Source organism: Rhineura floridana, chromosome 3, assembly GCF_030035675.1.
Source record: "Rhineura floridana isolate rRhiFlo1 chromosome 3, rRhiFlo1.hap2, whole genome shotgun sequence".
NCBI classification, from domain to species: domain Eukaryota; kingdom Metazoa; phylum Chordata; class Lepidosauria; order Squamata; family Rhineuridae; genus Rhineura; species Rhineura floridana.
This window is the reverse complement of record NC_084482.1, coordinates 15114337-15140727: the sequence shown is the minus strand read 5'-3', so window position 1 is coordinate 15140727 and position 26391 is coordinate 15114337. Positions and strand designations below refer to the sequence as shown.

General features: G+C 45.7%; 1 protein-coding gene across 4 annotated transcripts in view; it reads right to left on the bottom strand.

The window, feature by feature from the left end:
• Positions 1-26391, bottom strand: part of ITGA5 (integrin subunit alpha 5) — an 86920-nt gene that overhangs the window by 21097 nt on the left and 39432 nt on the right. For all 4 annotated transcript variants that reach the window (XM_061614585.1, XM_061614588.1, XM_061614587.1 and 1 more), the window contains exons 5-17: positions 25140-25201; positions 22618-22663; positions 21928-22053; positions 20632-20676; positions 20027-20070; positions 17115-17171; positions 16026-16078; positions 15420-15628; positions 12094-12285; positions 9257-9302; positions 8994-9101; positions 3956-4011; positions 2099-2253 (exon numbers count right to left, since the gene is read on the bottom strand). In XM_061614585.1, the coding sequence (XP_061470569.1) occupies positions 2099-2253; positions 3956-4011; positions 8994-9101; positions 9257-9302; positions 12094-12285; positions 15420-15628; positions 16026-16078; positions 17115-17171; positions 20027-20070; positions 20632-20676; positions 21928-22053; positions 22618-22663; positions 25140-25201 (1199 nt within the window). The remainder of the gene's footprint in view (positions 1-2098; positions 2254-3955; positions 4012-8993; positions 9102-9256; positions 9303-12093; positions 12286-15419; positions 15629-16025; positions 16079-17114; positions 17172-20026; positions 20071-20631; positions 20677-21927; positions 22054-22617; positions 22664-25139; positions 25202-26391) is intronic.

Below are 26391 nucleotides of genomic sequence, written 5' to 3'. Positions count from 1 at the left end.
CACTCCTGACTGATAATGCCAGACATGTCCCAGGAGATGGCTATGTTTCGGTCTATAAGCAGTTTTTAAAATTTTACATGTGAAGGGGCCTTTTTTTCTAGATGCTTCTCTTTAAATTGCCACACACATAGATGACACTACGTCAAAGATCATTAAAATGCATTATGTTTTTATCCTACCCTTCCTCAAAGAAGTGCAGATTGTTGTGTATGGCTCTACACCAGCTTCCCCCAATTTTATCCTAACAACCCTGTGAGGTAGGCTAGACTGAGCGGGAATAACTGACCCAAGGTCACCCAGTGAGCTTTTGTGGATGAGTGGAGATTTGAACTCAGATCTCTCCACTCCTGGTCTAGCACTTCTAACCACTACACCCAATCCTTTTTAGTGTATTTTAAATAAACATTCATCTTAGCTGAACTACAGTTATATAGGCTTAGAGTTCAGCAGGCAGGGGTCTTCATTATTTTTATTGATTTATTTATTTATGTTTGTTTACGTGCTTAAATAATTGATATACTGCTTGATAATGTCGTTTCCAAGCTGTATACAACAGGGGTACAACAAGCATCATAAAACCCTGGACCCAAGTTGTTAAGGGCCTTGTAAATTGATATGAGAACCTTGAACTTGGCTTATGGGCAGCCAGTGGAAACGTTTAAGCACCTGAGTAATTCCATCAGCAGTTAAGCACTCCAAGCATGCAACTCTGCAGCAATACTTCATCTGGAACGAATCCAATATCCCTCACTATTTATTCCTTTATTAAATTAAATGCCAAATGCAATTCAATATAAACAAGTGTAAAATTATGCATATTGGAGCAAAAAATCTGAATTTCACATATACGCTCATGGGGTCTGAACTGGCGGTGACCGACCAGGAGAGAGACCTCGGGGTTGTAGTGGACAGCACGATGAAAATGTCGACCCAGTGTGCGGCAGCTGTGAAAAAGGCAAATTCCATGCTAGCGATAATTAGGAAAGGTATTGAAAATAAAACAGCCGATATCATAATGCCGTTGTATAAATCTATGGTGCGGCCGCATTTGGAATACTGTGTACAGTTCTGGTCGCCTCATCTCAAAAAGGATATTATAGAGTTGGAAAAGGTTCAGAAGAGGGCAACCAGAATGATCAAGGGGATGGAGCGACTCCCTTACGAGGAAAGGTTGCAGCATTTGGGGCTTTTTAGTTTAGAGAAAAGGCGGGTCAGAGGAGACACGATAGAAGTGTATAAAATTATGCATGGCATTGAGAAAGTGGATAGAGAAAAGTTCTTCTCCCTCTCTCATAATACTAGAACTCGTGGACATTCAAAGAAGCTGAATGTTGGAAGATTCAGGACAGACAAAAGGTAGTACTTCTTTACTCGGCGCATAGTTAAACTATGGAATTTGCTCCCACAAGACGCAGTAATGGCCACCAGCTTGGATGGCTTTAAAAGAAGATTAGACAAATTCATGGAGGACAGGGCTATCAATGGCTACTAGCTATGATGGCTGTGCTCTGCCACCCTAGTCAGAGGCAGCATGCTTCTGAAAACCAGTTGCCGGAAGCCTCAGGAGGAGAGAGTGTTCTTGCACTCGGGTCCTGCTTGCGGGCTTCCCCCAGGCACCTGGTAGGCCACTGTGAGAACAGGATGCTGGACTAGATGGGCCACTGGCCTGATCCAGCAGGCTCTTCTTATGTTCTTAAATTTATATCCTGCCCTTCCTCCCAAAAGAGCCCAGGGTGGAATACATTTATTTCTTCAGAAACCACGGGAAACTCCATGGAGCACTGATGAAGAACTCGTTTCCTAGAAACTTTTTTAAACACTCAACCAGGGACGAGGAACCTGTGTCCTCCAGATGTCAATGGGACTACAGCTCCCATCATCCCTGACCATTGGCCATGTTGGATATGGCTGACTGGAGTTGGAGTCCAACAACATCTGGAGGGCCCACAGGATCCCCATCCTTGCACAGAACAGTAACTCCATTTGGGATGAAGAGCAAAGATATCACCAGCTGTTCCCGAGACGTTCCCCATTCTGGTGAAGAACACCTATGCCCAAGAGAAGAAGACGGGGCCAGTTGGCACAGATTGAGACTCACCCTGAGGTAGATTTTCATCTCGCGGCACTCGGAGTTGGCACCATTGCGGATTTGGAGAGTCTGGACTAGGTGAGGCTGGCGGGAACGCAGAAAGAGCGCCCTTTTCACTGCCCCTTTCTGCTTGAAGTGGTCGAGATGCAGCTCCACAGTGAACCCTGCCCAGGTAAGAAGATGAGGCCAGTTGAGATGCAATGGTGCCATGCTCCAGAATTCAGCCCAACAGGGCTCCCAAGATGGTCTCAGAAGAAGTACTAATCATCCAGAATGCTATATATGGGGCTCTTGGTTCCTCAGCAAAAGACAGGAGCCCCTCCAGACTGGCGTTCTTTTTGCCAGTATATTCTGCACCATGTCACTGACGCAAAAATAGTGGATTTGTTGTGGATTTATATTGGACCATTCTGACATCATTCTGCTTAATTAGTTGTTAGGTGATGCTTCCCCAATGTTACTGCATTATTGCCATCTAGACGGGCACTCTTGCACATAAGCACAACAAAAGTGAACAAACAATAAATTGGAACATTTGTGGTGTAAAGGAAGGAAGTTACAGGACATGCACTGACTGGAAACGAAACCGTATGTCCTCCCTGAAATTTTTGTAGGGACAAACAGTATTGAAAGTGGGATCGTGTATAACTCCCAATACCATCATGAGCACAAATAATCATGAACCCACATCTGGAGGGGCCTACAGGCCTTGGAAAACAGCATCTTACCCAGCCCGTTTTGGGATTATGCCTGAAAGGAAGCTGACAAAGATCAATTCTGACACGAGGAGGGAGAAAGGCCCATCCATTTCCCAGAGAAAACTTAAAACTATGTAGATACTAAATGTTTATTGGGAGCCAGAAATTGAGATTTAAAAAATCAATCAGAAATGCAGCTCTCCCTTGCACTCTCTGAGCCGCTGAGATACTAAATTTGAGTTTCATCCCGCCTTATTAAAATACATAAATATATATATCTGTGCCCGAGGTGACATTGCAACAATAAACATAACATCCTCCTCTTGAAAAGGAAAGCGTCCAAAACAACACTTATGCATGCTATTAAAATGCCAATGTTTAAAAATTTAACAATCGGCTGTTCCCCATAAAATTAAAGTACAAAGACCCTTATTAGTCATATTATCATCCTGATCAAATATTATTCAGATGATTGGGAAAAGGAATGAAAACCAGCTCTCCTGGTGACAGTTTTAGAATTCCTTCAAGGGCTCAAAAATCCATCGGAGTTTGTGATTATTTTCTGATAAAAGATTTTGCTACGCTCTTTTGGGATGTGGCATAAAGGGCGTTGTCCTCTTCATTTGGGTCATGGTCTGCATTTCCACGGCTGTGGCGGGAGGGGGGACGGCTGTGGGGCTTGAACAAGGCCTCTCTTAGGAGGGAGGGCACCCCCTATTGCACAGTTGCTTTCCTAGGCATGTTAGCTTGGAACGACAGGGCTTAACCCAAGCTAAGTGTGTTTAGGATTGTGGCAAAAGCCTCCCTCTTGATGCCAATCAAGTTTGCAAGATAGCAGGAAGAAAAAGAATCTGTCCAGTGCTTTTTTATTTAAAAAAAGGGTCCCAAGAGACCAATCAAATAGCAAGTACCCAGTTATAGGAGAGAATTGGTTCATCCTCTAACAGTGCAATCCTAACCATGTCTACTCAGAAGTAAGTCCTATTTAATTAAACTGGGCTTGCTCCCAGGTAAGTGGGGTTAGGACTGCAGCACAAGGCACAGTCTTCATATTACTCTTTCAAGAGATGGGCAGGGAGTGGTGGATTTGAGCCCACCAGCTGCAAGTTGGCAGGTCCTGAACAGAGACCAGCCCCCCAATTCATGCCACCGCCCCCCAGTTACTCACCAATAGAGTCAGGCACGTGCTTCCCAGATGCATTCAGGCAGAAGCTCAGGTTGATGCTGTTGACATGGGAGAAAGGAGGGAGCAATGAGCCACTGTAAGAAACCTGTGAAAGACAGTGTGGTTGAGTGGGCAGAGAGTCAAGCTGAAATGGGAAGGCCCGGGGTTCAAATCCTTGCTCAGCCACACCTCCACAACAGTGGACTAGGATTGTTATTTACAAGAGGGGTTAGCCAACATGGTGCCCTCCATATTTTGGTGTGCTCAAACTCCCATCAGCCCCAATTAGCATGGCCTATGAGATGATGGGAGTTGTAGTGCAACACCACCACCTGGAGGGCACCACTTTGGTTATCCCTGATGTACAGCCTACCTCAAAGGACTGCTTGAGCATGAGTTAATTACTGTAAATCACTTTGTTGTTATGTGCCTTCAGGTCAATTACGACTTGACCCTATGAATCGGCAACCTGCAATAGCATCTGTTATAAACCACCCTGTACCGATCTTGTAATTTCAGGTCTGTGGCTTCCTTTATGGAATCAATCCATCTCTTGTTTGGTCTTCATCTTTTTCTACTCCCTTCTGTTTTCCCCAGCATTACTTTCTTTTCTAGTGAATCATGTCTTTTCATGATGTGTGCAAAGTATACCTTAGTTTCCTCATTTTAGCTTCTAATGATAGTTCTGGTTTCATTTGTTCTAACACCCAATTATTTGTCTTTTTCACAGTCCATGGTATCCACAAAGCTCTCCTCCAACACCACATTACAAAGGAGTTGATTTTTCTCTTATCCGCTTTTTTCACTGTCCAACTTTCACATCCATACGTAGAGATCAGGAATACCATGGTCTGAATGATCCTGACTTTACTGTTCAGTGATACATTTGAGGACCTTTTCTAGTTCTCTCATAGCTGCCCTCCCCAGTCCTAGCCTTCTTCTGATTTCTTGACTATTGTCTCCACTTTGCTTAATGACTCTGCTGAGGTATTGATAATCCTTGACAAGTTCAATGTCCTCATTGTCAACTGTAAAGTTACATAAATCTTCTGTTGTCATTACTTTAGTCTTTTTGCCGTTCAGCTGTAGTCCTGCTTTTGTGCTTTCCTCTTTAACTTTCATCAGCATGCGTTTCAAATCATTACTGGTTTCTGCTAGAAGTATGGTACAGTCTGCATATCTTAAAATTATTGATAATTCTCCCTCCAGTTTTCACACCTCCTTGTCTATTGTCCTTCCCCAGTAGCTTGCTGAGTGCCTTCTGACCTGAGGGTCTCATCTTCCAGCACTATCTTGTGTTGGATTTTGGATACTCTGTTCCTTGGGTTTTCATGGTAAGAGGTATTATTCAGAGGTGGTTTACCATTGCCTTCCTCTGAGTTTGGATGCATCTTAATCTGGTATCTCAGCTTTGACCGTTCCGCCTTGGGCGACTCTGCTAGAAGTCTAGCCTCTATGTAAACCACTGTGTAAACCACTATGATGTGATTTTTAAAAAAAGGAAAGTCGGTATGTGTTAGAAATGTAGGCTGGCACTCAGTATAGGGTGGCCACTCATACACAACTTCACTTACAGGAACATAGGAAGCTGCCTGTGTCAGACCAATAGTCCATCTAGCTCAGTATTGTCTACACTGACTGGCAGTGGCTCTCCAGGGTTACATGCAGGAGTCTCTCCCAGCCCTACCTGGAGATGCCACTGCTGACTGAAGCTAGGACCTTCTGCATGCAAAGCAGATGCTCTACCCCTTAGCTACGGCCCCTTCCCAATCCCAATGGCGTATGAGAAAGGAGATCTAGGGAACGCTACTTCACTCGAAGACCATGTTGCAAAGGCAAGGAAAGCGAGAGGCAGCCAGGAAGGCCATGTTTCTCAGAAAGAGATGGCCACGGAGATGGCAAAGATGTACCAGGCTCTATCAGTTCTGTCGGGAAGGTCACAGGACAAGACAGCAAGGGGAATCAGGGCCTTACAGCCAGGGCGACAGGCATTCCAAGCTTGTACAAATTAAAATGCAGAGAAGGCAACGAGAAAATGCAGTTGGCCTGGCCATGCGGCTGTTCTGGGCGGGGAAAGAGAAAATAATTCAAGAGACAGCCAGGCGGAGTCTCTCAATGCAGCTGGGGGGGGGGGAGAGGGAGGAGAGCAGTTAGCATCTGACTGTGTGGGGTTCCTGTCTGGATGACTCAGCCTCTCCTCCCAGCCATGTGGCCCCAGCTGGGTCACCAGCCCTACTATAATCACCCATTCATAGGCGGGTTAGGCAGGTGGCCAGGATGCCCCCCCCTTCTTCCCAGTTACTGAGCAACTAAAAAACGTAGTCCATAAATAACACACACACCCGTCCTTCTCATGTCAAGAGGGTCAAATACAGCGCTTTCTTAGCCTGAGCAGATCTGAAAGACACATGTTGTTTTTATCACATGGAGACCACTTGAAAACAGACTCCACGTGAGAGCTGATTCCACTGCAGCCATAAAATGCCCCAAGAGCCCAGCTCCTCTTTGCCTGGAGGGAACAGGCTAGCACTAGCTCGGAGGTGCTTCACGTGCTCAGGGAAGGGTTCACATGGGAGCCCCTGAATGAGACTCTATATGGTCAGAAGCCTCCAAGTAACTATAGCGGCTGTTTGGTTATGACAGCTGCTACAAGCACCCACAGAGTGCCCCCTTCCAGCTCTCAGCACTGCTGCCCACTGATATGTAGACCCATGGATATAGTTTTTTTTTTAAATGAGCAGTCTCCCATGTTTTAAATTATTGTGACAAGAGTTCAGGAAGGCATCCTCTCCAGTGCACCAAGGTGCTGGTGGTTGAACCGGAAGGTGAGCCAGTTGGACCGGAAGTGATGCTGCAGGGAAGCCTGCTGAGGATGCAGCCCAACAGAGGATAAAGGAGGGGCGAGAGAAGTATTGGGCGTGGGCCCCAGTCACCAAGAAAGAGAAGGGCAGGAGCAGATGAACCGATACACAGGAAAGAGTGAAAGAGTCAGCAGCAGAGCAAGGATGAATGGAAGCCTGTGTGAGAAGAGAGTGAAAGAGTCCGTGTGCGTGATGGCAAGATGGGAGCCAGGCATAGAGAGAGTGAAGAGGAGAGCTGCGGGAGGGACTGGAATGGAGGACAGAAAGAAAGCGCAAAATGTGTGAGTGAGCATGGAAGAGGAGGAGTGAGCGGAGAACCTGGTAGTAAACAGGCAAAAACCAGGGAAAGTTAATAAGAGACAAGAATAAGAAGAGTCCTGCTGGATCAGGCCAGTGGCCCATCTAGCCCAGCATCCTGTTTTCACAGTGCCTCTATGGGAAGCCCCCAAGCAGGATCTGAGCACAAGAGCACTCTCCCCTCCTGCTGTTTCCAGCAATGCGTATTCAGAAGCCTGCTGCCTCTGACCTTGGAAGAAAAGCATTGCCATCATGGCTAGTAGCCCTTGATAGCCTTATCCTCTATGTATTTGTCTAATCCTCTTTTCATTGGTGGCCCTCACTGCCTCCTGTGGAAGTGAATTCCATAGTTGTAACTATGTACTTCATGAAGAAGTACTTTTGTCTGTCCCGAATCTTCCAACATTTGGCTGCACTGGATGCCTACGACATGTCGTAAGACAGACACTGACTAAAGCAGGGATAAGGGAAAAGAGCATCAGTTGTGGGAAATGACAACAGGAGAGAGTCCAGCTGAGTCAAAGGGGATGGCAAGTACCACCAACGAGGGAGGAAATAGATAAAAGAGAAGGAGGAGGTTTGTACGGTCGGGACCAGCATACCCCAGTAGCAGGAGTACAAACCAACCAACCAAAGAGTGTGCCTACTGATGAGAAGAGCCCTAACCTCAAAAGGGGGAGAGTCTCACCAGGCAGCACTGAAACTGAGAGACATGCCAGAGCTCTGAAGGCACTTGGGACCCACAGGGAAATAAGGCAGGAATCCTCACAGTCATGTTCAAATTTTACACACCATTTTTTAAATAGCAAACAAAAAAGGACACATAAATACTGATGTAGATTTAACAATAAAGGGCCTCCCTTCTCAAGACTCACTTATTTATTTATTATTTATTAAATTTCTATACCGCCCCATAGCCGAAGCTCTCTGGGCGGTTCACAACAAGCAAGACAGCAAAATACAATTAAAACCATTTATAGAACAATTTAAACATACTAAAATACAAATATACTAGCATACTAAGATGCTAAAAATAAGTTGAGATGTTAAAATGTTAAAATTAAAATTATTAAATTTATTAAAATGCCTGGGAGAAAAGGAATGTTTTAACCTGGAGTCGAAAAGATAATAATGTTGGCGCCAGGCGTACCTCCACAGGGAGATCGTTCCATAATTCGGGGGCCACCACTGAGAAAGCCCTTTTTCTGGTTACCATCCTCTGGGCTTCCCTCTCAGTAGGCACCCGGAGGAGGGCCTTCAATGTTGAACGAAGTGTACGGGTAGGTTCGTATCGGGAGAGACATTCCATCAGGTATTGTGGTCCCAGGCCATGTAAGGCTTTATAGGTTAAAACCTATATTGAGAGGTAAGCCCCAGTACTGGTCTCATATGGGCCTAACAGTCACAACTCTCTGAGGGCTTGTCCACAGAGAGTATTCTCGCACTCCCATTGGGGAAACCCCAGGAAGTATCTGGGTGGAAGGTGGGTAACTTGTCCTCACAATACTCCTTTACTCAGTGTGGAAAGCTGCTTTGAAAATAGGTTTAACTGTCTCAGGAACACAGGAAGGTGCCTTGAACGGCAGAGCTGGTCCGTCCAGCTCGGTATTGTCTATACTGACGGATATTGGCCTTCCAGAGTTTTAAAGGGGGCTATTTTCCAGCCCTACTTGAAGATACCAGGCACTGAACCTGGGACCTTTTGTGTACAGAGCATGTGCTCTGCCACAGAACTATGGGTGTACCCTCCATAGCTTACCCCATGGAACATAGCTTGGAAAAGGCCAACAAAGCTACAGTTGCCAGGAAAGCGTAGGAAAAAACCATGACAGTACGTTGCAAAGCTGTATGTTCCCATATGGCTTCCTTGCAATATCACTCACCAAGCAACCGGGGTTCCAGTCCCCTCCAGGGTGCATGCTCGCTCTTCGGGGTTAAACATGGCGGGGAAGATGCTGAGAGTGGCACTGGCATGAACAATGGAGCGGCCCCTGAAGAGGGAGATACAAGAGGGAGGCAGAGAGAAATAATTCTGTGATAGGTTTACCATTTTATCTGTAATTCTAAACCCAAATTCTCTTCTCCCTAACCAGGTAGAGGGGATTTGTCTGAATCCTCACCCATAATCCTTATGCACAATGCTTACCTGTAAACCATAGCTGTGTCCACTCCAAAGGCTCCCACAATCAGATCTGCAGGGCAGAGAGAGAGAGAGAGAGAGAGACAGACAGACAGACAGAAGGGGACAAACTGTGAGCCCAGGAGGTTTTTGGCAGTCAAAAAGTCTCACTACAGATTTTGATACAATTTCCAGGGGATTTGTTTCTAAAGAGAAATTGAGCTCAAGGCTGCCCAGACATCACATCCTTTTGACCTGGAAAGCCCTACACCTGAATCCCAGGTTACTGTAGTTTCTCAGTGGTTATGGAAGAAATCAGCTGGCACATGCTCAGAGGCACTCTCCTTTATTGTTCTTTCATAAGAAGCTGACTAATACTGAGAGAGGCATACACCCCCCCTAGGAGGTTGGGGCAAACCAACAGATGTGTGTTTAGGACAAATAATTTTATTATCAGTGAGTCTTTTCAGGATTCAACTTACATAAGGGCGGTAACCCACTTGTAGCTGCAGAGGTTTTAACTGTTACTGCCTTTGGGATGAGAGTGTGTACACACAATGCATTTAAAGCACATTTTCCCCCTTCCCCCAAATCCTGGGAACTGTAGTTTGTTAAGGGTTCTGGGAATTGTAGCTCTGAAATGGATAAACTACAATTCCCAGGATTCTTGGGGGTGGTGGAAATGTGGTTTAAATGTATTGTGTGTATAGCCAGAGTCTCTTTGGAAACCTGCTGAGAAATGCCCTTTATCAAATGGCCATTTATGAATGCCATTGCAGAGCGTTTTGCAATACCATTTAAACACTTTCTTCCTTTCACTATGCCTTTGAGAGGACATAGGTGTCAAAGATTGCCCCCTGGGGTCCCTTGACCTCAGCACCCCAAGGGGGTTCTTTGCTTCCGAGAACAGCCCCAGTTCCCTGGGGTTACTGCTTCCCGGGCAAACTCTAACCTTCCCAGGATTAGTTACACCCAAATACCAGTCCTGGAAGGGTACACTGCCATCACCCCTTTATTAGCTTCCTCTCTGAATAAGGGGAATTCAGAGCACTAATGGAGATCCTAGAGCAGACCTATTGTTACACCCTCTGCTCTAGGGCATTAACCCACACTAATTGACGGTAGTCAGTAGCGACCAGTGATCAAGGACTGCATTTAGAGTCATAAGCCCCAAGCAATACACACCATTAATAAAAGGGTAGTTTATTTAAAAGAAAAGAAAGGCACATACAAAAAGAGAGCAGCATATATTTCCTTTAAAGCTGATTGCCCACAACCGGGCTAAACAAGAGATACATTTGCATAATATTGTGAGAGATTCAAACAGGCAATTAACACAACAAACCTAGCCTAACCTATCTATATACTCACTTCAGTAAATGCCTGGTTTCCAACAGGTCAAAGTAGTTGGAATAAGGCAACGGAAACAAGTAACTGAAGGATCACCCTTCATTTTATGGGGTTTAGCTGGCAACAGGGAGGGGGCCAATCAGCCATCCTAGGCACCCCTTCCGTGATCACCTCCTCTGAAGAAAAGGGGAGCTAGACAGTCCCACCCAGAAGTCCTGATCTGCAATACCCATTCTCCCTGACTTTCATCTCAGGAAGCAGATAAGAGATAACAGATAAAATTCAGTTGCACCTTCTTGACATTAGCAAATTGCCTGCCTGGCACTAAAGCCTTGGACTTCTCCAGCAGAATATCCCAGGGATCAACAAAACTCCCAGAATTCCCTCTGGTTGAACCATTTTAGCTTGACCAACTTTAGCTCAAAGTTAGCTATTCTTGACAATAGGGAGTTTTTATTTACCTATTACATTTCTATTCCACCTTTCCTTCAAGTAACTCAATGTGGCATATAAACATGCTTCTCCTCCTCCCAATTTTACCCTCACAACCACCCTGTGAGGTAGGTCAGCTGAGAGACAGTGACTAGCCCAAGGTCACCCAGTGAGCTTCAAGGCTGAATACGGATTTGAATCCTGGTCTCCCAGGTCCCAGTCCGATGCTCTAACCACTATACTACACTGGGTCTCACCCAAGGCCCACATTTATACTGGATATCAACATGTGCCTTATGATAAAGATTCCAAAACTAGAACAGGCTGTTGGATTACCCATACAGTGATGAGTTACCAGGAACATAATCATTCCCTGTATTTCCAGTGTTTAAGGTCTGAGTGTTGTTGCCTACATAGCCAAACCAGCATCACCCATGTCATTACAGAGGGAGGTATCTGCAGGTTTGAGGGAGCCGTAAGGTTTGCAGAAGTACAAAAATCTTAAAGAAAAAAATCTCTAAAGGGGTGTGGGGTGTGTATGGGGGAAAATGCCAGGTAGTCCAATGAGGACTTTACTTGCTCAGTGGCCACGGATTGCTGACTGTTTTGGGATGGTGTGGGAGACAGGGATAGAGGAATAACATAATGGAGCATCCTAGAGGAGGGCATGGCTGACTAAAACGGTGAACAGGAACACCGACAACATTTTGTTGTGCCTTCCACTTTTATATAGTATTTGGATTTCCTTAAGCTATTATATAATCACACCCATTTGAACTGTAGGTGAACCATTTTGCCTCTATGTCAGGGACAGCTAACTTGGTGCCCTCCACATGTTGCTGGGCTATAAGTTCCCATCATCCCTGACCAGTGCTGGCTGGGGCTGAAGGGAACTGGGAGTCCAGTAATGTCTGGAAGGCACCACCTGCTTTATATGATAAAGAGTTCACTGGATCTTTTTTTTTGTTTCTGATTTAAACTAGAGCCAGCAGGGACCAAACTTGGGACCTTTCCATGCAAACTGTGTGCTCTACCAAACAAGCTATGGTAGTCTTTACCACAGCTGTACATATCATCCTCACCTGGGTAGCCATTTCCATCCAAGTCCTTAGCCCCACGCATGGCAAAGCCAAAGAAGTCAGGGGTCTGGCCAGCTGGCCAGTGGCCCTGCAACACCTGAGAAGGCTTGGGGTGCAGTCCATTATGTAGGCCATTGTAGACATAGACCACACCTTGTTGGGCCTGGCCGCCAAAGGGTGCCCCAATGGCCACATCTGCAGGAACAAACACATTTATTTATTTGAAAAGATTTATATGCCGCTTAATCAACAACAACAAAACTCTAAGCGGTTTACATAAAACAATACAACATTTAAAGTTATAGATAAAAATCAAAATGTAAAAACAAGCAGGTTTTTTAAAAAATTCAAAACAAGCAAAATCAGCAGTTTAAAAATATATGTGCATAATAAAATAAAATGACATGTTAAAATACATGTCAAATTTATAGATCTGGCTACGCTTGCCTAAACAAAAAAAATGTTTTTTATCAGGGGCTGAAAAGAATACAGCAAAGATTAGTTAATGGAAGAACTAACAATATTATCATTATCATCATCATCATCATCATATGTTCGTCACCTAATACCAAGCGGTCTCTAGGCAACTTTGAGCAGATTTAAAAAATGAAACATACAGAACTTTAAAACAAGAATCATGGATAAAAACACATACAATCAATAAAATCTAAAATAAAATAAAATCATATAGAAAGAAGTGCATAATTTATATTTGCTGATCATCTTATAATATTAATTCTCTAGGAGGCATACAAAAGTTAATATAAAACTCAAAACTATAGGATGGGACTCCTGCATGATCTTTAAACGAGGAAAGAAAAAAATGTTTCCTAGTGAAAGGAGTATATAAGCTATCTTTTCCCAGCTGGCAAGTGTAATGTGGCATACGATTTGGTGGACCACAATATGCCATTGGTCCATTTCGCTCAGTATTATCTACATTGACTGGCAGTAACTCACAAGGGTTTCAGACAGGAGACATTCCCAGTCCTGGGGATGCGGATTGAACCTGGACCTCCTGCAAGCAAGGCAGATGCTCTATCACTGAGCTACGGCCCTTCTGCACCTTGGACAAGATGCAGAAGCCTCTCAAGGCAGAGCAATGGCTCTAACTGTGGTGGAAAGGAAAGGGCCTCAGATAGCTCTATCACTCTTAAATGCAATAACTCTGCTCCCCACCCTGAATCTACACCTATCACCCCTCGCACTGGGTTAAAGCCATAAGAATTGGCAGTGGTGCAGTTAGGTGAGTTTAGAGGCTGGGCTTAATAGTCTTATGGAGCCCCCTTTCCCCACTTTAGATGGTAATGTGTATTATTTCAAAATGTGGTAAGACACCCCCACTGATGGAGGGTCCCTTCCTTCTCACTCTGTTGAGTTCTGCCCTGAAGTCCTGCCCTGACAGCATCACTGGGAATAGGATCCAGGAAAAGTCAGGCTAGCCCTATTAGTTTTTTGACTGAAAACCACACTGACAGCCAATGTGGTGTAGTGATAAGAGTGCTGGCCTAGGACCTGGGAGACCAGGGTTCAAATCCTCACTCATCCATGAAGCTGCCTGAGTGACCCTGGGGCCAGTCACTATCTCTCAGCCTAACTTACCTCACAGGGTGGTTGTGAGGATAAAAAGAGGATGGGGAGAACCATGTACACCACCCCCTTGAGCTCCTTGGAGGAAAAGTGGGATATAATGATGATTAAAGATGGGATATAATGATGATTGCTGCCCCGGGCTCCTGCCGGGAGGAAGGGCGGGATATAAATAAAATAATAAAATAAATGATGATACAGTCTCACACCCCCGCTTCCAATTCCTGTGCCCGCTACAGGAGCCCAAAAGTTTTCACAGGATTTGTACACAAGAGTGCACACTTAACTCGGGTTAGTTTTAATTTTTGCTTTTACTGCTGTCGCCGTTAGCTTTTTTTGGAATTCCTTGGGTTTGAAAGGAAAAATATTTGAAACCAATAAATGAAAACAACTGAAAAACAAGAAGGATCAAGCTTCAGCAAGCCCTCTCATTCTGGACTGCGGCAGAGAGCAGGAATTTTAGCACCTGCTCCAAAGTGTGTCCAGATGGAGATGGTCATACTGCAGGCATGGCGGAAGGATTAGCCAGCAGATGGCAGCAAAATCGTATGGCGGACTTTCCTTTTCTACGAGAGGGAAATACTTGTAAAACTTTTGCACTTGACTGCGTGTGGATGTGGATCAGAATCCAGACTTTGTCCATAAATGTGCCCTGAAAGGGCAGGAAGGATCACTGCCCTTTGATGGTTCTGTAGCCTCTCAGATTTGCGTATAGCAGTGGTAAAAGGGGAACTAGTAGGAAAAGAGGAAGACCAAACAAGAGATGGATTGATTCCATAAAGGAAGCCACAGACCTGAACTTACAAGAGCTGAACAGGGTGGTTCATGACAGATGCTCTTGGAGGTCACTGATTCATAGGATCGCCGTAAGTTGTAATTGACTTGAAGGCACATAACAACAACAAATCTATGCTATCTTGAGAATGCACACTATGTCTAGAGTGGGGAGCCAAATCAGACCCACTCTTTCTGATTAGCACCTATTCTTTCATTGCACCACATTAAATTTGACCCCACCCTGCTTTGTTCTGGTCCCTGTTCCCGTTTCGGGGTCTAATTATCCAATTGGTTCAAGAGGGCTCCTTAAAGGGACCCTACACTGCAGGGAGGGTTGATCATCAAGGGTTCAGTACCTTTAACAGTTAATAGATAAAAGGGGAATTCAGTAAGTGCACCTTGTGACACTGGGGGGGCAAGGAAGGGGGGACAAAGGTTTGAATAGCTGCCCTTGCCTAAATTCTTTCATCTACACAACTGTTAACGGTACAAGAGTTCAAATGTCGAACTGCTGGTCCTGACCATTTTGTACCTTTACCTACAAAGCGGGCCATGAGATCAGTACACTGTAAATCCAAAGCTGCATCCCAGGGCACACTAGGGCACTGTGAGAAATCCATCAATTAAAAAGCAGGGATAAGGAACCTGTGGCCCTCCAGGTGTTGCTGGGTTAGGATGTTGCTGGGTTACTGCATCAGGTGTGATGGGATTGTTCAGTCTCACTCTTTGATTGTTCAGAACTGCCTTCCCCAATCTGATACCTTCCAGCTATCTGGGACTCCAAATCCCATCAGCCCACAGCCAGCATGACCAATGGTCAGGGTTGACGGGATTGTAGTCCAAAAACATCTGGAGGGCACTAGGTTGGGAAAGGTTGTTCTATGGTCACACAGACACTAATGACCATTCTCTTCTCCTCCCCGCCCACCCTTGCCCTGCACCTCCCGTTGAAACATCCATACCATTGTAGCCATCCTGGTTGAGGTCCCCCAGTGGGGCAATAGCGCTGCCAAAGCGGCCAAATTCTTGGTGGCCGGTCAGTACGGCCGAGGCAACAGACTCCATGCCGTACAACTTTTGCAGGAAGATGTAGACCCTGCCCACTTCCTGCACGCGGCCATCTTCCGTTTTCTCCATAAACAAGGGGGCGCCGATCAGCAGGTCGTCTAGGCTGAACAAGGGGGCGAGCGGGGAGGAGAGTGATTAACAACCTTAAAACCACCAGATTCAAGAGATACAAAGAGCTCCCTACTGGGAGTCAGAGAATCACTGGTGGAAGTGGGAGAACAACAAGGTCATGAGGAGCAGAGCTGCCCTCCTTCACCCCACCCAGAGTATCTCTTGGGGGGGGCTGAACTGCCCTTCTCTCTTCCATCCAGCCCTCCCCCACCCCTCCTGCAACTCTCTGCTGCGCTTCCTAGACAGCACCCTTCTGACGCTCACCGAAACCTCCCCAAACCCAGCCATGCTATCAAACATTCCCCCCAGCTTCTTCTAGAGTTGAGAAAAGCCACTTTACATTCCCCACCTCCATCTACGGACTGAGGTTGCCCCTCCTCAATGCTCACCTGTCACCGTTGATATCAGTGGCAGCCACGGCGTACCCAAAATAGGCAGCCATCTGTTGAAGAAAATGACAGGCAGTCGGTGAGGCTGAAGAATGTCAACATGGGGCAGGCATCCTGGAATCATGACAGACCGTCTGCCCGCAGCGGTGCTCTTGAATTCCCTAAGCCTACACAGACATTCCCCCTCAGACCCAGCCTCATCATGGTATCTGCACACCTCCGTATTGCCTCTTAGGAAAGGGGAAGGATTTCCTCAGAGGCAGGCTGGTCGCTAGAATTTTTGAGGTTCTCTAGGGCAGCTTTCCCCAAATGGGTGTCCTCCAGACTCCAGTTCCCACCATCCCTGACTACCGGCCATGCTAATTGAGGCTCATGGGACTTAAAGCCAAACCACAGGGCTGGGAGGATCCTGCGGCCTTCCAGATGTTGTTAGGTTACAACTCCCATAATCTCCAACTGTTAGCTGAGGCTGATGAGAGTTGGGAGTCCAACAACATCTGGAGGGCCACAGGTTTCCCCAGCCCTGCCCAACAAAATCTGGAGGGCACCACATTGGCTACCCTTTCTCTATCCGACTGCCCCCCTACAGCCTTGGCATGGTTCGAGTACAGGTTCTTGATGACTACAGGAGGTGCCTTCCCCTCTTGCTGTGACTTCTGCACAGGCAGACAAGTGCAGGGCCTGTATGCTCTATTCTAAAAATCAGATTTAAAATCCTGCACCCAATCAGTCCAAATTCTGCACTTTTGATACACTATTGCTGAATCACAGCATAGATGAAGTCCTGCCTAAAGGCCTCAGGTAGCCTGAAGGCTAGCTTTTCGGGGAGAAAGGAAATGGGACAAAGAAGCACAGAGATGCTTGCAAACCATCATATGCTTCCTCTTTTTTGCTCCCGCCCCTTCCTGGAATAAACCTCAGACCCTCTGCCAAGTGTGGCCTTTTGATGGCAACCTCATTAGCACAGTAGGGGAGGGCAATTGATTCTGGCTTGAGGGATCTGGGGCTTTTTGTCAGTGGCTGGGCCCAGCCCATCAGTTGCATTAAGTCCTCCTTCCTGACTTCAGTGTGGGCACTGCAGCCATTCACCTGCTCTCCAGAAAAGTTGTATAGGGGCCGAATGTCACTTCCATTTAGAATTGTGACCTGGAAAAGAAAAAGAAAAAGGTAGAGAAAATATGATTGGTCAGTCAAGGTCTCCCACAGGGAACTACCTGAGGTCTTCGGCAACTTAAGAGATGCCAAAATGATCCAGCCATCCCTAACCAGGGACTGCCAGACTACAGCTCCCATAATTCCCATCCAGAATGGCCAATGGTCAGGGATGATGGGAACTGCAGTCCAACAATGCTCAAGGGACTCAGGTTGGGGAATGCAGCTATGACTAAACAGTCAACCCAACTTTTCCTGACATGATTGGAAAGGCAATCTAGGAGCTCTTGGCTCCCAAGCCCCATGGCCTCTGCTCTAGCCAGAAGTTGCCAAGATACAATCTTTTCCTTTTCTTTTTTTAAAAAATAATAGTATATTATTCAAATCACCATAATTTATTCATCTTGCCGCTAAGACATTTTCATCCCTCCATCCACATGGTTACCTTTTCACAGTCACTGGCAGTATGCATATGTACACATGCACGTATATGAATGGGCATAGGGACATATATATGCACGTGTTAAAATTTCCTTGAGTAGCCAGCCATTTCAATGATGGTTTTGTATTGCTTTTAATGTTTTCCTTAATATTTTTCTATTGCTGTACACCGCCCTGATATTTTATGAGAGGGCGGTATATAAATACTATTATATAACAATATAAATACGTGCATATGTGTGGGTGTGTTTGGGGAGCTGGGGGAGAGAATGGCCCTGACGCAAACTGTTTCTGTTTTAACTTGGGATTCCTCCTGCATTTCATGTTCCGCACTACAGCACCAAACTTAGAATGCAAATATAAACGTCACCCGAATGATACCACAATGCTGTTGAAACTGAGTTGGCAGGTGCCACATTGTGAAATCTTTGGGAGGATGGTGCCATTAGCACAATCATGCTTTAGTCAAGAAGCAGTGGCTGTGGTTCCTCTCAGACTCTTCCGTGGGTTGTTGAACGTGTCACAGCGAGGTCACTGAGAGAAAGGGTACGCCAAGAGGAACGGAGGCCATGTCACATGTTAAGAGGCGAAGGGAATCACAGCCCAATGTAACCTCTATAACATCATGGGTTCGTTCTTGGTCACAGCCAAACAGTTGCAGGGAAATCAGATTTGTTCAGTTCAGGGCCTCTACATTCCTCTTTTAGAAATACCTCTGTTACTATAGCAACCCACAGCATCAACAATAAATGCGCAGCACAGCAATGCCAAATCAGGAGTGAAGGGGGAGGAGACAACATGGTGGTGTGTTATGTGTGAGGCAATGCCTTACTTAGTTTACAGTGAGTGAACTCATTTGCCCTGTGTCAGGACAAGGGCCAAAACTGCAAGGGATCATGGGAGCAGAAAAACAGCCAGAACAGGCCAGAGTCTTCAGGTAGATTTGTCTACTTTTCACATGCAGGTCAGAAGGTCTTCCTGTAGGTGGCGCTCTCCACCATGCACACAGGTAGGGGAAATCTGAAGGGGCCACTTCCAGTAACAGACATACTGATGCCACCGCAGCATGAAGCACAGAAACAGTTCAGGGGTGTACTCGCTGCCTGGAAGTGGTCAGGCTTGGCTCTCATTGGACTTCTGTGTGCGGCAAGCACTAGCAGTGGCCGATGCCCTTTGGGACTGATAGGGCAGAAGGCAAGGGAGGTCAACAGCCAAGGACAGACAGAACCAACGGATTCTGATTTTGTCCACATTCCCTTCCCTGCTGAGTTCTATGAGGGCAACACTGAGACTAAGGAGGAGGAGGCGGAACAACGCAGGCAGTGCCACTCCTTGGACTGGTTGCAAATAAGAAGACAGACAGGTGGAGCCTGACTGAGGGCACACTGAGATTGGTGGGGCAGCACCCCATCTGCCCTAATGGACCAGCCTACACTGCTAAGAAACAACGCACATTGGGTGGAGGGGAACTTTTAAGTCAGCTCATGGTAAAACAAAAAAAAGAATGTATTGAGGTTTGAGGTGGTTGCGTAAACCTTTTCTTAATAACCATGCTGCCATTCCTGAGGTTTCATGACAGAGGAGGGCATAAATTGAAAACAGGTAAAATCATCTAGGAAGCTCTACAATACAGTTGTAGTAAGATATAAATATCTCCTTATGGGTGAAATCTCCCAGCTATTAATTAGCAACCCAAGCAGAAAAGAGGGTACTTCAAAAGCAACCTTTGCCAGCCTGGCAATCTCCAGATGGTGTTGGACTCCAACATCCGTCAGTCCCAACCAGCATGGCCAATGGTTAGCAATGATGAGAGTTCTAGTCCAGGAATGATGAGAGCCAGCTACATTATATGGGGCACCAGTTTGGGGAAGGCTATCTAAGGAAGCTGCTGACTTTCAGCCTTTGGTGAGCTTCCAGGGGAAGGGATTTCCCAAGCTGTGGATCAGCCATTGAGAAGGCCTCATTATAGTCCCTTCCTGGCTAAAAATTATGGCGGAAGTTGTTAAGAGAATGTTCCTGGTTAAGAATGGCAATGGGAACATAAAGAAGCTGTTTATCATTTAAAAACAACAACAGCCTTACATATGACCTTGTACACGGAAGAACCCAAGGAACCTCACGTGCACCTGCTGTTGATGGTGGGTGGGCTGGCAGGAGGACTTTTACTAGAGTAGAACATGCCTGACATCCACATCAACAACAGGTGAGCTGCCAAATTCTGCACTAGCCCCTCAAGCAGTTTTTTAAGGGGATTATTATGACCAATTCTCAGTTCTACAAGCTGGGGGAGGGGGGAAGAGAGAAACAGACTCCACCCACACAAGATGATTGCAAGGAAGATGTGAGAGGGACAGCCACACACAGAAAGGTGGGTGTGGGGAGAAAGGAGACACAGCATTGGCTCTTACATATCCATAAGTCAGGTTTCCTTTAGGAACGCCAGCCACAAAGTCTGCAAGAGAGCAAAGGAACACAAGGCCATCAGCAGCAGCAGAGATCTGTATTGCTGCAAGCACACCACCAACAGTGGAACAGAGCATAAAACACAATCTGGTAGTGTAAGGCACGTTTCTAGTCCTTATGAGAGAAGAGGAAACATATATACACACATATATACAGTACGATCACTAAGAAACTAGACAATAGTTCAGAGGTAAATGGCTGGGAATTCCACACTATTGACATTTCCAAGCCTACACTATGAACCCCAATCTCTCTCCTATTGCCCTTACAAGAGTACTGCACCCACATTTTGCATTCCAATATTTCCTCTACAGTCTCTAACAAAAAAGGAAAACAAATTACAATATATTTCAAAACTTATTATTTTGGGGCGGTATTATACAACATTTTGCAAAACTGATGTGAATAATTTATTCAGAATGCAATGAGGTCATATATTTTTGGACGCAGGGTACACCTAAGCCTGGCTCTTTACTCTCCAAACAATGCACAGATGTCAGCCCTCCCACCCGCATGGAAACTATTTTCCCTTCCTAAGCTTATTAAGTACCTTCAGTGGAGTCTCCGCTGAACTCACCAACAGCCACAGAGTAGCCTAGGAATGAAACACAAGGGACAGCATGATTAAGAGAAAAAAAAGTATGCCATGCTACACAGACTAGGGCCACCAGATGGTGCTATTGCTATTTCCAAGCATGCCTTGTGGCACCACACATTGCCATAGGTCCCATAATGCCAACTGGTTAGCCAGCATCAATCTGGCCACATACTGAACATCCCTAAGAGACAAAACCCGCTCCCCTTCTAGGAGATGAAATAAGGACCCCGTACGCTTGCTGTCATTGTAGGTTTCTCTAGAAGTAAGTGGATGCAGTTATTTTTACAGGGAAATGTCAGAATGAGTTGATAAATTCCTGTAACTGGGGTGAAATAAAGGTAAAGCCACAGAAAAGGGACAGTTAAGAGTCAGAGTTCACCATCACATGGTTGTTATCCTGATATAACAACATCCATCTTTTAAGAGAAAGGAATTCCAGAGTACTTGGGGAATTCCAGGATGACCTTGCTGACTATGGTGAGTTATTTATAGGTCACCATGCTCACTATTTTTGAACTCCACCTAGAGACATCAACACTGTTTCCACAACCCTCCCTGGATGAAACAAGAGGTGGAATCAAGAATCCTTGAACTTGCAGAGGTTAGTTGACTCTGAAGCTCAAGCCAACCTCTGAATCACTGCCCAACTGGTCAAATGCCACTCATTTTAAACCAGGCCCATGTTTTCAACTGAGCAAGTGTTGAAGCGCTAGCAACACCAGCTCCGCCCTCTGGCTCGTTCCCACCCTAGCTGAGACACGGGCAAAGGGCTCATTAGCCCTCCCTCCCCCACTACCATTTCTGTGCGGCTTGGCACAATTATTGGAAAGAGAAGTTGATGTACATAAATGGGGGAACTCCTGCTGGGAAAGGAGGGGTTTAAGAGCCTTTTGCCTGTGTCCCTGGGCCTCTAGTAGCCTGATGTAGACAGATCTGAGGATGAACTAAGTTGAGAAAAACTAATCCTGTGAAACAGGCCCCAAAACCTGGATTTTTGCGCAGAACGGGCAAAAAGCAACCAGCCACCAGAAGAAAATACTACGCTAAGGCAGAGATGGGGGAACTTGTGACCCTCTAGAGACGTTGTTGGGACTCTGACTCCCATAATCCCCAGCCAGCATGGCCAATAGTCAGAAATGATGGGCATTGTAGTCTAGCAACACCTGGACTGGGGCCACAGTCCCCCCAGCCTTGCCCTAAAGCAACAATATTCTCTTTTCCAATCCCTCCCTTCCTTCCGGCACTCACCGAGATAACTGTCATCAGCATTGATGTTAGCCTGCCGCGTCTCAAGTTGTCCTCGAACCACCAGGACTAAATATTCAGGGTTATAGGACTCTTCAATGGCATCCTGTGTTGCTGATAGCACCTGGCCTGAAGAAAACGTGTGGGGCAGTGGTTAGAGTGCTTGACTAGGACTTGGGAGACTAGAGTTCAAATCCCCTGCTCTGTCAGAAAGCCCACTGAATGACCTTGTTTCTTAAGCCTAAGTTACTCCACAGGGTTTATGTGAGGAAAAATAATGGTGTTGGTAAATTTATTTATATAATTTCTAAACAAAAGAAAATTCCTTCTTAAATAGAGATCCCAGGGCAGTCAACACATCGCGACAAATAAAAGCCACAAATTACATAATAAACATTAAAGGGTACACTACTGTAATTCCACAATAACACAGAAAAGTGTGCAGAATTTGTGCTAACAAATTCCACTTCCTGTGAATCTCAGCTTTAATTTTGCTTTCCTAAAAAAGAAAAGAGAACAAAAAAGGAAGTCACTAGCCCTTAGGGTTAAGATGTGCTTGAAAGTAGGGCTTGCATTTGATCAATCAGGGGAAGAAGTCTTGATCAATTAGACCAGTGAAATAATGATCAAATAAATATTGCAAAGTGATGAAAGTTTATTAAAATGGCAACAGAGAAGCTGGAGGGGGCTCACCTTGCCAGAAATAGCTTCCAGGGCCACCAAGAAGAATACGTCCAGTCTGCCGAAAGGAAAAAGTATTAGTATTCATAAATAGTATCTGACTCAGTGCATCCAGCTTGCCTTTAAATAAATTTCTTTAAACAAATTTACACTGTATCCTGACTTTTCCCCAATCAGTTTCAGGTGACATGGATAGAGTTTTCCCCTTGTATCTACACAACCACCTTATGGAGTAGGCTGAGGCAGACTGAGGGACAGCACCTGGCCAAGACCACCCAACAAGCTTTGTGACTGCTGAAGGGGTTTGAAACAGTCTTGTGTCCATCACGGTACCTGCTACATCACACTCATTTGTAACACCCAGCCGTCGGCATTCCCATCATCACACCCAGAGGTTGCTCCTGCCTCACTGGACCACTCTAATCTCAACACTCTCTCTGTTGGCTATCAGGCTGTGACTTACAAAGGTCACACAGGCGCCATCAATGGTGCAGCAAGAAAACACCTAAAGGCTTAGAGTTTAGGCATTGGATCCAACTCCCAAGGTACTCATTGGTAAGCCTCAACTGAACACAGGCTGAGGAGCTCTAAGATTCGCAGCAATACTCAAAGCATTGCTTGTTTTTTATGCAAAGATCTTAGAAAGTAGTATCTTAGGTAATAACAATAGATCAGCTTTGTAAATAAGTTGCTAGCCTGAAAAATAAATAAATAATGAGCTTTTTACCAGCCCTCTCGCTCACCTGCATGGAGTTCCCGGTCACCTATGGCTACCAGGCGAATTGGGAAATACAAGCCTGATAATAGGTCAAGTGTGTTTCTGAGACAGCCAGTTAGTGACAGAGGAACAAACAGCAACGTTAGCAAGGGGAAGTGGATCAAAAACAGGACAGGGTGTGGAGTGGAAGGCTGTGAAGGACAATCCTACAAAGGGCTGAAATCAACAATCCAGATGCCCAAGATTGATGTGTGTATGTGCACAGGTTTGATAGGGAAGGAATCCCCAAGCAGCACCCCACAAACTCTTAGTACTTCTTTTCCTACATAACCACCGCACTACTAATGAGTGAGTGGCTGGATGGGAAGGAATAAGCTGAAGCTGAACCCTGACAAAACCAAGGTACTGTTCGTGGGAGACAAGAGAAGGTTGGGGGATGTTAACTTGGTGCTTAATGGGGTACAATTGCCCCTGAAAGACCAAGTCCGCAGCCTGGGGGTCATTCTTGACTCCCAGCTGTCCATGGAGGCTCAGGTTTCGGCTGTGAGCCGGGAGGCGTTGTATCAACTCCATCTAATACGAAGGCTGCGCCCCTACCTTCCAAACCATCTGCTCCCATTGGTGGTACATGCCCTGGTCTCCTCTTGCCTAGACTACTGTAATGCGCTCTACGTGGGGTTACCCTTGAAAACGGTCCAGAAGCTGCAACTGGTACAGAATGCGGCGGCTTGCCTGATTAAGGGTAGCCGCCGGCGAGACCACATCACTCCTGTGCTGAAGGAGTTGCACTGGTTACGAGTTGCTTTCCAAGCCCAATTCAAGGTGTTGGTTTTGACCTTTAAAACCCTGCACGGTTTCGGCCCAGTCTATCTGGAAGAGCGCCTCCAGCATAATCAATGTTGCCACCCAACAAGATCAGCCTCAAAAGACCTTCTCTCCGTCCCACCAGTTAAAACAGCAAGACTGGTGAGAACTAGGGAGAGGGCTTTTTCAATTCTGGCACCCACTCTGAGGAACTCCCTCCCAAATGACATCCACCATGCCCCCTCCATGATGAGCTTCTGCCGGACCTTGAAAACCTGGCTCTTCAGGCAGGCTTTTGGGGCGGGTTAGGTTTTAGTGTTATTGTTGGAATTTTAAGGTTTTAATGTGAATTATATGTTTTTATGTTGTACGTCGCCCAGAGTGGCTGGTAAACCAGCCGGATGGGCGACTAATAAATTTAAATCTATCTATCTATATCTAATAAGAGAACTAATCCTCCTGGGCACAGAGATGGAATACACATTGTCTAGTAGTTGATGGGGAAGGGAAACAACCTAGATCAGCCTTCCACCACCTGTTGCCTTTCAGATGTTGTTGGACTCCAACTCCCATCTGCCCAAGCCAGCACGGCCAATAGTCAAGGATGTTGGGAGTTGTAGTCCAGCAACATCTGGAGGCACCAAGTTGAGGAAGACTGACTCAGGTATAGGATGATCTATACTCCTACAACTTGCACTACTGTGGGCTTCACCCCACTAATTATCTAGTTTACAGACATGGCTGATGGGGACCTTTCAAAGAACAATACAGGCTACATCCTACGCACAGCAAACTTCTTCCTGCTATTGCAGAGAAGTACTAGGTTTCTGCATGTGTTTTTTCTCCCGAGGCCATTTCCAGAATTGCACTACAAACTGGGACTGCAGACAGCTGCCATGTGGTTATAGCTATAGTACCTATTTTGTATCTATACCTCTCTATGCCACACTCTCACCCAGCTTCCAAATACAGGAACATACTGCCCATGTCCTCAGCAGGGATGGAAACTCACCTTTGTGAATTCAGCACTAAAGCCGCTTTGACAGTAGCCTTGTCCACGGGCTGAGTTCAGGTCTGACAAAAGAGAGAGAGGAGACAGAAATTCAGAGGGATTGGAATTAAGTAGCACAGAACCTCTCAGATGCCAGAGATGACTGAAACGCAACTGTGCACTTGCACAGCTGCCGAACTGAGCACCGGTAATCTGAGTTTTTGAATTTGATCCAATAAGCTTCTGTTTCACATATTGTGCATACTCTCTTACATTTGGATGACAAATAAATAAATATAAGGTGTGGCACAGAGTGGGAGTGGGGCATGGCAGAGAGCCCACTGCCACGGGGCATCCAGAAGCATGCTTTCAAAAGGAGCCCTTCCACAAACATTGTCCCATTAAAATAAAGCCACCCTTTAAGTGGAACCAGAACTCACTGCAGCTTAACAAACAAAGATTATTTTTGGAAACCCAAAGCATTGTCATGAGATAAGAATATGACCCTGCCCACAGGCTTACAGTCGAATTACTTTCCTCAGAATACATTTTTATTTTATTTATTTATTTGTTTATGCAATTTGTTAAGCAATGCAAATGTAGTGAAAGGGCGAGATAAGAAAGTAAGTCCTCAGTCTGACGGCAAATGGCCAAGAAGATGCTCTCAAGTTGTAACTAGGCTTTAACAACAGGACAAACAAAATACAAAAAACATGATCTAGCTGCGCTGTTTCCAAAACAAAAACCATAAAATATGGCAACAAAGATGGTCTCTGAGCATGGGAAAAGTGCCATTTGCCTGACCACAACCAGACTTTCAGGCATACACATTCTTTCAGAAACACTGCTGCTGCTGTGACGAGGCACCAGAGTGTCAGCAGGGAATCCAAGCCCTGCCCAGGAAAGAGGTGATCTATTCAGTAGGAAAAGAATCTCTTCTCTAAGGCAGAAAACACCTTCGCCCTAAAGAGTAGACCACAATAAGAGACTCTAGGCTTCTATGCCCATCCTTCTCTGGTCTAACCATCCTCTCTTTAATAAGCCGGGGGGGGGAACAAAGGTAGAGAAAGGGGGAACTTGGTTTGAAAGCTGATGACAGACTTTAAATGCAGACAGACAAGGCCCATCCTTCTCTCTGCCTTCGATTCAGCACTATGACTTCACTCAGGGCTCATAAGGGCAGTTCTTGGTTTGGGGATCAGGAATGCAACTTCAGGAAGTCCCCCTCCCTCCGCTGATCTCAAGCTATTTGCTAAACTCCAGCAAGTGCTGC